Raw genomic sequence first — 13,511 nt, 5'->3', positions numbered from 1 at the left:
AAAGCTTGTCATTTACCTTTAGAACTAGAGCACAAAAGCTTATTGGGCTGTTAGAGAATTAAATAAAGATCCTAAACTTGCCGGTGATAAGAGGTTGTTGCAATTAAGTTCTCTAGATGAATGGAGAAGTGAAGCTTATGAAAATGCTAAACTCTTTAAAGAGAAAGTTAAAAAATGGCATGATAGAAGGATTATCAAAAGAGAATTTAATATTGGGGATAAAGTCCTATTGTATCGGTCTCGTCTCAGATTCTTTGCAGGGAAATTACTCTCGAAATGGGAAGGACCATATGTTGTCGAGGAGGTGTATCGTTCAGGAGCAATCAAAATTAGCTCTCTCCAAGGCAATGCTACGCAAGTGGTGAATGGACAAAGACTCAAGCATTATATCTCAGGTGATTCTTATAATGTTGATGTTGATATTATTCAAGTGGAAACACCGGAGGCTTTCATCAAAGGGCAAATTGACAGTCCGCCAGAACTCGACTTTGAATAGGTAACGATCGGTAATGAAAAGTACGCAATTTACTTTCCGAACAATATTTTTGCTGTTTTTGGAAAATATGAAAAATTACGAGTTCGAAACGGAGTGGAAAGGACGCACGAGGGGGTGCCACCATAGGGCGGCGCGGCCTGACCTGGGCCCGCGCCGACCTATGGTTTGGCCGCCTCGTCGCCCCTTTCCGACTCTGGTTCGATCTGGTACTTTTCGTTTGTCGTGAAAATTTTTGCTATATAATCCCCCGGACCCCTGGAGGTCCGTATATCGTTTTCTCGACGTGTTTTGTTTCGAGCTGTTTCTGCCAGGATCTGTTTTCAGTTTAGAAGCACCATGGTCTCCAAGAACAAGGGCAAGGAGTTTCCGGATGAAGATGATCGAGATCTTGGGTGGAAAGAGGAAGACAAGGACGTCAAGGAAGAGGATGAAGAAGAGATGGAGGAAGATTCGCGCGCACACCCGCGTGCTACCATCGCAAGCATCAAGGTGGTGGACAACCCTTTTAGTGCAAACAAGAGCTCAAGAATTCGCACTGGAGGAGTGGTTCCACGTCATTACCTAGCTCCGAAGACATCCTTATCAGGCACTCATCACCCCTTCCACAATCTAATTTTCAATAATCAAATTGAAGGGACTCCCAAGGCAGCATTGCCTAGCCAGTGGGATATAGATCGCTCTAACACTGCAGGAAGGAGGGAGCCTGAGGCTGAAGAGTGGGGAAATAACTCCAAGAGCTGGGACTCGCCGTCGGACAGACTCCTTAACCGCGTCGAGCACAATTCAGAGATGATTCGCAATCTCACATACAGGATTGATGAGATTCAGGAGCTTATTGAGAAGCTTGTCAGGAATTCATCACCACCATCGCCGAAGGAGTAATTCATCATCGGTATTGGCATCCCCTTGGTTTGTTCCAAGCTTGGGGGAGTGCCGCGGTATCACATTATCACTACCTTTTACTTTTATTGTCAAGTAGTGTCATATCATAAGTAGGGAAGTTATCATATAAGATGGGTTGCAGTTTGGAAGTATCTCTCCTTTAGTTGGTTGTCTATGTATCCCTTGGTGTGAGTTATCGTTATGGAATATTAATGAGAAGTCTTATCATTTACATATTGCACATCTTATTTTAGTTTGCAATCTCTATTATATGATTTACCTTGTCATTAGTATTGGTATCACTTTGGGAGCATTGAATAAATCTATTTGGTTTTGGCAAACTTAGCATTGGTCAATAGCAACAACACTTTGAGGTTTAAGTAGAAAAGAGAAATACATGTAGATGTTTCATTGTCTTTCTTTCTTGTTAGCTCATAGCTTATTATTCTGAAGTTAAAATTGTTTGTGCTTACAAGGAAGATGCATGATTGTTTCTATCACATGTATATTTGTTTGTTTCCCTCAACTCTTATGCTTGCTATTTAACCTTGCTAGCCAAAAACCTGTACTGAGAGGACTCGTGCATCCAAACCTCAGCCCAAACCTATGCCATTTGTGTCCACCATACCTACCTACTACATGGTATTTTCTGCCATTCCAAGTAAATACTTCATGTGCTACCTTTAAACAATTCAAAACTTAGTATCTCTTATTTGTGTCAATGTTTCATAGCTCATGAGGAAGTATGTGGTGTTTTATCTTTCAATCTTGTTGGGCAACTTTCACCAATGGACTAGTGGCTTCATCCGCTTATCCAATAATTTTGCAAAAAGAGCTGGCAATGGGATTCCCAGTCCCAAATTAATCAAACCAAATAGACACTCCTCCATGGTATGTGATTGATGGACGGCACCCGAAGGATTCGGTTAGCCATGGCTTGTGTAAGCAAAGGTTGGGGGGAGTGTCATCATCATAATAAAACTAAAATAAAAAGGCACTCCTTCATGGTATGAGATTGTTGGCAGGCACCCGAGGATTCGGTTAGCCATGGTTTGTGAAAGAAAGGTTGGAAGGAGTGCCACACAAAATAAAAATAAAATGGGAGCCGCTCTTTGAAGGTTTGTCTGGCAAGGGGGTTAGAGTACCCGCTACCAGTCGTTGACAACAACAAACACCTCTCAAAATGTTACTTTTATTCTCTTTATATGATTGCAAAACTGAAAAAGCTCTAGCACATGATTTAATCACTGCTTCCCTCTGCGAAGGGCCTGTCTTTTACTTTATGTTGAGTCAGTAAACCTATTTCCCTCCATCTCAAGCAAGCATTTGAGTAGTTGTGATCAAACCATTATATTGTGATTTGCTTCATCATGTCTTTTATTCTTCCTTGTTTAGTACAAGTTTTATCTGAATGAATATAGCTTTGCAAGTTATCAATGATCATGAAGAGACCATTATGATTGAGTATGCAAGTTGTGCCTTATAAACTTTAACATGAGAGCGCTGCTCAATGAGATAAGTATAATCTGTTAATTGTTCTCTGACCAAGAACGAAGTTTGCCATCACCAACTATGATTTCCTATGCACCTTTGTTTGTGATTACCTTATACTTGTTTCAAGTTGAGTTATATGAGGAAGTTGACTACTATAATGTCTTGTGCGAATGAATATGATGCTTCTTGTCCGTATTTTATTTATCGACTCTTCACTCCATAAACATGTGGTCCTGTTTATCGAGCTCAGTTTCGCTTGGGGACAAGCGAAGTCTAAGCTTGGGGGGAGTTGATACGTCCAATTTGCATCACTATTTTATATCATAATTTGCTGTTATTCATTGATATATTTCATATTGGGACACAATACTTATGTTATTTCATCTATTTTGCATGTTTCATCATTATTGGAGGATCAAGCACCGGAGCCAGGATTCTGCTGGAAAAAGCACCGTCATAACGCAATATTTCGGAAGATCAACTGTGGAAGGAAATTATACCAAAAATCCTATTTTTCAAGATGACGAAGGAAGCCAGAAGGAGGAGCCAGGAGGACCCAGGGTGGGCCCACACCATAGGGCGGCGCGGCCCATGGCCTGGCCGCGCCACCATGTGGTGTGGGGGCCCCACAGCCCCTTTCGCCTCCTTTTCTTCGCGAAACCCTTCGTCCCGAAAACCTAAGCCACAGAGGGTACCTCACGAAGAGTTACAGCCGCCTCTGCGGGGCGGAGAACACCAGAGAGAAAAGAGCTCTCCGGCGGGCAGGAATCCGCCGGGGAAATTCCCTCCGGGAGGGGGAAATCGACGCCATCGTCACCGTCATCGAGCTGGACATCATCTCCATCACCATCATCATCATCTCCACCATCATCACCGCCGTCTCCACCGCTGGACACCGTCACCGCCGTAGCAATTTGGGTTTGATCTTGATTGTTTGATAGGGGAAACTCTCCCGGTATCGATCTCTACTTGTTGTTGATGCTATTGAGTGAAACCATTGAACCAAGTTTATGTTCAGATTGTTATTCATCATCATATCACCTCTGATCATGTTCCATATGATGTCTCGTGAGTAGTTCGTTTAGTTCTTGAGGACATGGGTGAAGTCTAAATGTTAGTAGTGAACTATGGTTGAGTAATATTCAATGGTATGATATTTAAGTTGTGGTGTTATTCTTCTAGTGGTGTCATGTGAACATCGACTACATGACACTTCACCATTTATGGGCCTAGGGGAATGCATCTTGTACTCGTTTGCCAATTGCGGGGTTGCCGGAGTGACAGAAACCTAAACCCCCGTTGGTATATCGATGCAGGAGGGATAGCAGGATCTCAGAGTTTAAGGCTGTGGTTAGATTTATTCTTAATTACTTTCTTGTAGTTGCGGATGCTTGCAAGGGGTATAATCACAAGTATGTATTAGTCCTAGGAAGGGCGGTACATTAGCATAGGTTCACCCACACAACACTTATCATAACAATGAAGATTATTTAGCCGTATGTAGCGAAAGCACTAGACTAAAATCCCGTGTGTCCTCGAGAACGTTTGGTCATTATAAGTAAACAAACCGGCTTGTCCTTTGTGCTAAAAAGGATTGGGCCACTCGCTGCAATTGTTACTCTCGCACTTTACTTACTCGTACTTTATTCAACTGTTACATCAAAACCCCCTGAATACTTGTCTGTGAGCATTTACAGTGAATCCTTCATCGAAACTGCTTGTCAACACCTTCTGCTCCTCGTTGGGATCGACATTCTTACTTATCGAAAATACTACGATACACCCCCTATACTTGTGGGTCATCAAGCATAAACAAGGAAATAACTATACCGAATAGAGTTCCTACACATATAAGTACTGTTGTAGTGTGGAATGCATTGGAATAATGTCAAGGTTTAAGAGACAATTACACCTGAAATATGGAATTCATATGTGTGCACACTACTGTATGTACACCCTGTCTTTTCTGTGGATGCTATGTTTGCCCACTAATAGCAATTTTTATTTCTGGTAGATTGCTAACAAGGAGAAGGATCTTTACGAGAGAAATACTGTACCTGTGATGATATTGTAGCGAGGTACTAATGTTTTCTTTTTTGAAATCAGTTTATATTCACATGGAATTCCTACCTTGAAGGTGCGAACTGGATGTATGTACAGTGATGAGATTGTACCGAGGTACGGACGTTTTCTTCTTTGCAATCAGTTCATATTGACATGGAATTCCTACCTTGTAGTTGCAAACGGGATATAGCAAATTTCTGGACTTAGTATATGCTGGAACTTAACTATTAAAAAAAGGTACGGACACTTCCCATCCAAGCATCCTCTAATTCAGTGTTAATGATAACTTACTATGAATCATTTTATACCTGAGAGCTAGACCACTTCAATCAATACAATGCCTCTTGCACATGCAGATGGTGGCCGCTAAAGAGTATGTCCTTTCTCAGAACATATATCAAGCTCACAGGACAGTTCAGTGAAATCATAGGTGTTTTTTTCTCTCGAACACATGCCTAAGCACGCGTCATTGTACATTAGAAGAAGCCGTCGAGAAGACGGGAGCATACAGGGAGGTAGCAGAGCTACACAAGAAGTTCAAAGAAAAGAGAAAAGAAACTATACAAGGCTAACTTTGTTAGGCCTGCAGATCCTGAAGCTATTCACCATATTTTTGTTACTACAGTTTTCTTTTTGCAATGAAGTGCTTGCAAAGTAGGTCAGATTCCCTTTGAATTTTATGCTTTTTAAATACCTACAACGAAATTTATCTTTGAGTAGCTCTTTTAGAAAATGATATAATTAGCGTAAATACTAAATTCTACACAAGTACATATTATATCTCTTATTTTTTTATCTATTCCAGAAGCAATTAATCTCTTTCGGAAACGTGCATGGATAGGAAAAATAAGTTAAATAGTATAAGATGTTCCTTATTTGCTCTAATTTTGGTGGATTCTTTTCATCTTCTGTATTCCTTCAGCTTTGCATGGGAATTGTTCAAGTGTTCCTGCACCTTCGTCTTTAATTGATGGGCAAGGTTTATCAGCTGGTTGGCCTTTGATAGGTGATATAATTCTCGGCCTTATCTGCAAACTCAGAGCTATCGGGTTCAGTCTGAATATTTATGTTTGCAGATGTGGACAAATGCTATTGAGGCGCAAGTATTATATCCATAATACTCTGCACTTGAATATACTGATTAGGAAACAAGGGCAATGGACGGTTTTACATGCATATTGTGCATTTGCAAAAAATAATTCAAGTCCCAGACAAGATTTCTATTAAAGTTCCTAAACTAGCTTTACCAAAATGCTTATCTGTGAACCACATACAACTACTTCTTTGTTTCTCTGTAAGCTGTATAGTATCCTCTATTGAATGTTACATTTCACATAGCTTTCAGAGGTATTCTTCAGCTGTAGTTTTAACTCCTAAACCTAACACCTATTTTGCAGACTTGCAACATGTGTGTGAATTCAATGAAGAGAACATACATGTTCGAGTAAGGGTGAAGTTGCTAAATAAACAGTGCATTCCTGTGCCATTTTGCTTGAGACCATTCCTTGACGTCTATTCATAAAATGTATCTGTGTCATTTGAGGAGTGGGTTAGTAAAGGCGAAGTTAACCTGGTACACTGCAACCTCAAATTGGTTATGTTGGTTGTGTAACTCCGTATATTGCTCAGCTTAACATAAGTGGGTTACTCTGCAACCTAAGTTCAGTACCAATAATTGAGTAAGTGTTGAGTCTTTTTGTTTTACTGAAAACAGTCAAACACAATCACGGTAACAAATGACATCACTTCAGAATCCGATCACTACATACAAGTTCATTGCATGGTGTGTTTCTCTTGAAGTCGTACCAGCTACAGTAGGCATCAGGATGCTCCAATTGCGTCTTAAATTTCTAATATATTGCTTAAAACCATGCATGATTTGTACTGGTTCACACAGAATAAGCACTAATTAGTTTGTACTAATTGCAGGACCAGAAGGATGCTTGGAGCACTAGGTTCAGTATCTGCATATGATGACTAAGTTCAGTGCTGAAATTACCTACAGGAGCTAATGCGCTTTCTGATATGAAAATCCACATAATAGTGTTGTTACATTACATGTACTTCTCATTGGCAGATAGTTTCATGCTACTTTCTGTTCTTTTGTGTGGTTATAATATAATCAGAGTGTACCGAACATTATCCTATCTATTTTTCTTTTGTATTATTTCTTATTATGCCACTTACAATAAAGTTAAGTGAGTTATGTGAATAAAAAAAACAAGAACACGATGGCTGTTTTTTTACGTCTTACTTATTTTTTGTTGTTTTGTTTCTCTGCATACATACATATGCGTTAGTTAGCTTTCAGACACAGTGACTTAGTTTTGAGCGCATGCATATAAATCCAAGAAAGTAATTCCAAACTGCTGAAACGCTATGAAAGTAAAAGAAAATTACGTACCTTCAGTTTCATATCGCGTAGAAACTGAAATTCATTTAATTCATTGGATTACTCAGAAGTAACTAACGCAAATGAGCAGAGCTAACTGAATATGAAATTGAGTGGTAGAACTCCCAAATGCCTCCCCCACCGCCTAAGTTCTGGCCGTAGCAAACGCGCCTCCCATCCCATGTCCTGCCTCCAGTACCACACATCCGAGGCCAGAAGCTGTACTTGATCCCACCTCTTGAGCTCCCTTTTGCAAACACACGAGATGGTGCTGCCACTGCAGACGGATACGAAGAGATGGGTCATAGTTGGTGCAGCATCGTTAACGAAGCAATCTGAATCCCCACCCTTCTAACATCCTCTGCCTTTTCCTCCTTCACCATCCTCGGTGGCGGCAAAGCCTTCACCGAATGCCGCCGCCAGCTACAACCTACTCATGTTGTCGCCATAGAACCGGCAGCCAGCAATCGTGAGCTGAGAGCCGCGGCAACATGTTGTAGGGATTGTGGGAGGAAAGGGGAAAATATGGTAGGTGACATCGACTCTCTCTACTGGTCAGCTTATTATGGCACTCATTTCGTCCTCGCTGTTTTTTCTGGCCATTCCGATTGACTGCAGCTTCAAGGACACAAAGAGGCCGGTGCTAGATATATTACATAAAAAAATTACAAAAAAACTGCAATTATACATGTTATAGTCAACCAAAATATTATTCATGCCTCACTTATCTTAAAAATAAAACAACAAGTAAATATTGATTTCAGATAACATCCGGTACTAGGCTCCGTTGCATCTCATTTAAGCTTAAAAAAGATGGAAAAAAAATCAACTACAACTCACACATATGTGGACCACCATTAGTAATTACCATCAACAAGCCACTATATGGCGCGGCGTGCCGCCGTGCCCATCATTGCTAGTAATAATAAAGAAAGTTCATGTTTGCTTTTTATCAAGTATGGTGCCCGTCTCAATGTTACAAACTGTCAGTCTGCCATGGGTATTTTATGAAAGAATAAGTAGTTCTACCTTCAGAAGTAGCAACAGGAAGACAATATTTGCTCTAGATCTAAGAGACAACCGTGTTAATGCCCCGGCATGCCTTCAATCGCACAAGAAACAGTACAGCAAAAAGTTGACTTGCACTCTGAAACAATATCTGTAAATTACAATGGCGGAGCTTTAATAACATTTGTCCTTATCAAATCAGTTGCAAATATAATTATCAAGCGAGCAGACCCAGCAGGCAAAATGGTTAATTAACAAATTATATTTTTTAATATTAGCTTCATTGTAGCCTGTAGGTCTATACCTCGACTAGATCATCAATAAATCAATCCCTTAATTCGGCATTTCATAGGAGGCGTTGTGGTCTATTGTAAACAGTATCAAAAGAATATTGTAGTATATTTTAAGGTAACAGAAACAAGATTTATCAAAGAGAAAAAAAACTTGACAAACAAATATTCAAAGCTGAACTCATGCAACTCGCTCATTGTCAACTGGAAATATCTCCTAAAAGGACACACCAATGGAAGCCTGTTTAAACATGCTACACGCATACATCATAGTTTTGAGCACCTCTTACAATCTAAGAAATTATTCATCACGAATAGGAGGGTGTGCACAATAAGCCCGCCTATTTTTTCACATGTGCTCATTTTTCCGAAAATATAGTGAAGCAGATATAAGTAAAATGATCAATCATCTGACCGTTTATAATGAAGCAGATATAAAGGACCATCTTTCTAAGAGAAGAGGTCGGTACAATTACCCATAATTGAAATAGGTTCAGCAAAGGTTGATTGGCGACGACCTGCGAACTTGGTGCAGTAAAAGATTCACTGGTGAAGTCGATGGCCCTGGACTGAGGTCTACCGCAATAGTAGCCTGATCGTTACTCGTGTTTTTGCTAGCATTAACATACTCAACCGTTATCTTATAGACGTGCTGGTTGGACTCGTTAATGCGTAAACTTATGGCGGCTAATTGATCGGAAGTAAACATGCTAGCACTTATAGATGTGTCATCCAGAAAAGATGTGAGCCTCCATATGGCAACGGGGACACTAACCACTGGTTATTGCTCAACCATAACCATCCCCGTGCATGAAAATTTTCTCCGTCCCCATCCCCACTAACTGTCATGGGGCCAGTTCTTTTACCATCCCCATCCCCATAGGGTAAACAAATAACCATCGGTTAACCATCCTTGCTTTAGCTAGTAACTATGAGCCCAAAATAAAATGACAACATGGTAGGATGACAGGGCTGGCTAGATCAGGAGTTTAGGAATGAGAGACGAGCGTTTGGGAGTTGGGATTTAGGGACTACGATGGTTCGGGGCGAGAGGGGAAATGTGAGCACAATAGGATTAGGGTTTTCTTGTATCTATACATACCTATCTTGTACCCTAAGTGCCACATGTCATGTGCCTAACGGGGATTTCATGGTTATCGGGTATGGATAGTGGTAATACAGACCCATCCCCACCTTACCTAATGGGGAGAGTTTGCCTCCAATAAAATCCCCACGGGGATAAAGTACTAACCAAAACCGTCCCCTAATAGGTGAATTAACCATCGGGGAATGGGGAATGGGGCCCCATTGCCAAATTGATGTGAGCCTGACCTCGTCGGTTGAAGTAATAGCGCCTTGACGATCCTTCGTGAAAGTCACCATGGAGCCTTCAGATATTTTTTTCCCTTCCTCTGTAACTTCTTGGGGCCATCTTTCTTCTTCCAACTCGACTTCATGTTGCTTTGGGTAATATTGGTTGGGGAAATATTGGCCGGCTTACTATGGGGCGGGGAGAAGGCAAGCCACACATGGATTGATCCCTAATTCAGCTATTTTAGTGTAGCAAGTCGATCTCTTCCTAGTGTCGGGTGTTGAATGCCTCGAAGGTTTGGCATTGCTCCTCTCAGAGTTCTTGAAAGGTGGGTCGTATGATGTTCTCATAGTCTATTTCAGCCGGGTAAGAGATTTTGTCACATCGGAGTCGCCAAAATGTGTGTTGTCGAAACGCGTAACACAAACACATTAGAGTGTACCCTCGATGCCGGTGGTAATACACGCAAGATAATCCGGCTGACCCTTTTGAACCTGAAGCCCCAGTTCCTCGGAATGGGCCCTATCGGAGGTTTAGGTGACAATGGGTTGAACTAAGTCAGCATGACCGTCCTTAGCTTAGTTGTCGATTCAAGAGATGAAATACCTCTGAAGTCACCTTAGAAAGGGAATCAAGGACAAGGGTTTGAGAAGGTAAAAAGTAAAATATATTGATGTTTGACGATTATGTGCATAATTTCAATCGGCGACTATGCCGTACAAGTTTAGGTCTCCTCTACACGTTACAAGTTGATCTCCAAACCTAATTATCCCTGAAACTAAGGACAAAAACCTCCTAAGTTGGCCTACCTCCGGCTCCTTCCCAATTCCGGCCCAAAAATAGATGCGTCCGTGTGATCCTTAGTCGTATGCAGGTCCTTCTTGCCTTAGTTGAATACCTGCGAAATATATATGCCATCAGGCCTTGCCTGTCCCATCTCCCGACCCAAGCCAGACGCATCTGCCTGATCCTCAGTTGTTGTAGGTCCTCCTCGCCTTAGTCGGCTACCCGCAAATCCCGTCTTCCGGCTTGCACCGCATGATGAAACAGTAGGCCTCTCGACCTTCGCCTCTTGTGATCTTGCACGGGTGAAGGTAGATAAGATTTTGGGAGCACTCACCATGCGGTTACTAGCCCCCTATGTCGCCAACATCTTCAGCGACATATCTGCTTCTGACAATACCACAAACATGAATAGCACTAGACAGACATACACCAACTTGCTCACTAAGTGCAAATTCATACAACAAGTTGAAAATTGTGATGAACCGGTACCAAAATTTGTCTATGTTCTGTGCTTTTACCTCTTGCATGCGTGCAGATATGTTAGGGAGTCCTCTAGCTAGCGGTCAACCACTAGCAAGGAAGCAAGTTGGCTAACAAATTCTATTTAGCAAGTTTTTAACTATAGCGATAGATATTTAGGAAAAAGATTGCATGCATGCAGAAATAGACGATTCTGCTAACATAAGCGAGATTTCCTATTTTGAATATTTAAAATATTTTATCTCTCGAAGGGAAACTACAATTTAGAATTCGTTTTCATCAATATGTCGGTCTTGACGAGATCTTCAAAACTCGCACCCATATTGATATGTTTCGATAATTTTTTCAGGCCAAAACTCACATTGATTTTCCCTGATTTAAAATTTCAAAATTGTTCCTCCCTCAAACGACAACTCCAATTTAAGATCTGTTTTAATCAATAAAATCGCTCTCGATGAGATCTTTAAAACTAACACTAATGTTGATGTGTTTTGACAAAGATCTATTTTGGGCTAAAAGTTATCAACCCATTAGTGTGCGAGTTATCATTTATCAATGGTAAATTAAAAAATTATCAATGGTAAATACAAAAAGTTACCAACCCCAAAAATTAATTTTATTTTGACATATTTTCACGACTTTCTTAGCTTATAAGTTATCAACCTTGTATCCGTTATTTATGAACCCAAAAATTTACCGACCCGAAAAGATATTTTTATTTAGAATATTTTGGTTGATGTAATTATTTATTAGGTTTAGTTTTATATCGCCGGATTAGGGAAAAATAGGTTTGTGCGAATTGCTAGTTATTAGTGGACTAAGAATTAAGTTATTGCTCACTCCACTTCTTCAATGTTAAATTTATATCGTCATTCATGTACTTAAGTTGCAACTAAGATTTTTCAGCTGTAAGTTGTGTGATTAATGAAAAAATTCAGGATCAAAATACGGAGGTTACTGGTTACTTTTTTCTTTCGTGTAGGTGGTTTCATGCGTGATGGACGAAGGGCGAGCGAGCGTGAAAAGACGGAAAACGGAACACTGAGATCCTTTTAGCAGCAGAGATAGAGAAGAGATTGTAGTACGTAATCAATCTCGACGCATTCTCTGCACCCTGATGAAAATGAATGTTGAAGACCGGAGCTTTGTCTTCACACGAAAATAGACATAGAGACTGTTTGGTTTCTAGTCATAATTTGCCAAGCCACAGTATGGTTAGCCATGAAAGTGTGGCTTGAAATATTGTAGTCAAATGTTGGCAGAAAAAAATTGAAACTATAATAAATAAGCCATACAATAAAGTGTGGCAAGCCAAAGTGCGGCAAAAAACTAAACACGTGCCAACTAAATTATGGATTTCAATTTTTGGCTTGCCAAATTGTGAATGAAACCAAACATACCCATACATACACATGTTAGACATGCATGGCGGCTCCGTGCGTGTACCCATTTTGCCGCTCTACGAAATGGTCCCGACAGATAGGGTATATGCATGCCTAGCTATCTTGCGTCACTCTGCTGCGTCTGCATGCATGCTGACGCTGTCGGCAGCGTGCGGCAGAGCGGGCAGGTCGGCCGCCGGCGGAGCCAGTCGTCGACGCACCGCCGGTGGAACGAGTGATGACACCCCGGTAGCCGCCGGAGCTCGTCGCCGTCGGCGTACTCCGCCAGACAAACCGCGCACGTTGTCTCGTCGTCTGGCGCCTCCTCCCTCGTACTCCGCTCACCGACGGGCGCGGCCGACGAGGAGTACACAGTCGTCGGATAGGCGGCCATGACCTCCTCCTCTAGCCCCGCGGCCGCGGTCACGCACCCGCCGCGCCCGAGCTCCACGTCGTCGACGACGCTCCGCTGCGACGACGAGCCGTGCACTGCCCTCCTCCGCCGGTTGGCGCAGAAGAAGGTGGCGAGGGAGAGCACGACGAGCATGGCTATGGAGGCGCCAACGAGCACGCTGTCCCCGGACATGGTCGCAGCTAGCACCGTCACTGTAATGCAAAGCAACTATAAACCCCCTTGTATATACACACCTTGTCCGTGCGGTTCGTCAGATCAAATATCTCTACCCGCTTCTCGTCAAATTCCTTACTTCTCGCGTGAACGATTCCTGCTTAGATGTTTATGTTCCTGGGACCTTTCCCTGAGTTTTGTACGGCAACTTTTTAGCTTTGAAACGACAGACGAGAAAGAGTGTGCAGGTTATCAGCAGTAAACAAGGGTGTGCGCCTCCTACTAGCCGATTAGTAAAGTGATTATTGACGGAGGAACAGGATGCTAACTATAAGTAGGCGATTAAATTATTAGATA

The 13,511-nt window shown here is 41.7% G+C and overlaps 1 protein-coding gene across 1 annotated transcript; it reads right to left on the bottom strand.

Moving 5' to 3' along the window:
• Window positions 1–12,613: 12,613 nt before the first annotated feature.
• On the bottom strand, window positions 12,614–13,200 carry LOC127304481 (E3 ubiquitin-protein ligase Os03g0188200-like). Its single transcript, XM_051335154.2, has one exon. It carries the CDS (start codon window positions 13,170–13,172, stop codon window positions 12,705–12,707), a length of 468 nt encoding a protein of 155 aa, XP_051191114.1. The 5' UTR covers window positions 13,173–13,200; the 3' UTR covers window positions 12,614–12,704.
• Between the last annotated feature and the right edge of the window lie 311 nt (window positions 13,201–13,511).

Source organism: Lolium perenne, chromosome 5 (assembly GCF_019359855.2).
Source record: "Lolium perenne isolate Kyuss_39 chromosome 5, Kyuss_2.0, whole genome shotgun sequence".
Classification (NCBI taxonomy): Eukaryota; Viridiplantae; Streptophyta; class Magnoliopsida; order Poales; family Poaceae; genus Lolium; species Lolium perenne.
Note: the sequence above shows the minus strand (reverse complement) of the source record. Positions and strands in the feature narration are given on the sequence as shown.

Excerpts from the sequence above, each read along its gene's own strand:
- LOC127304481 (XM_051335154.2), bottom strand. The coding sequence starts at position 13,172 with ATGTCCGGGGACAGCGTGCTCGTTGGCGCCTCCATAGCCATGCTCGTC.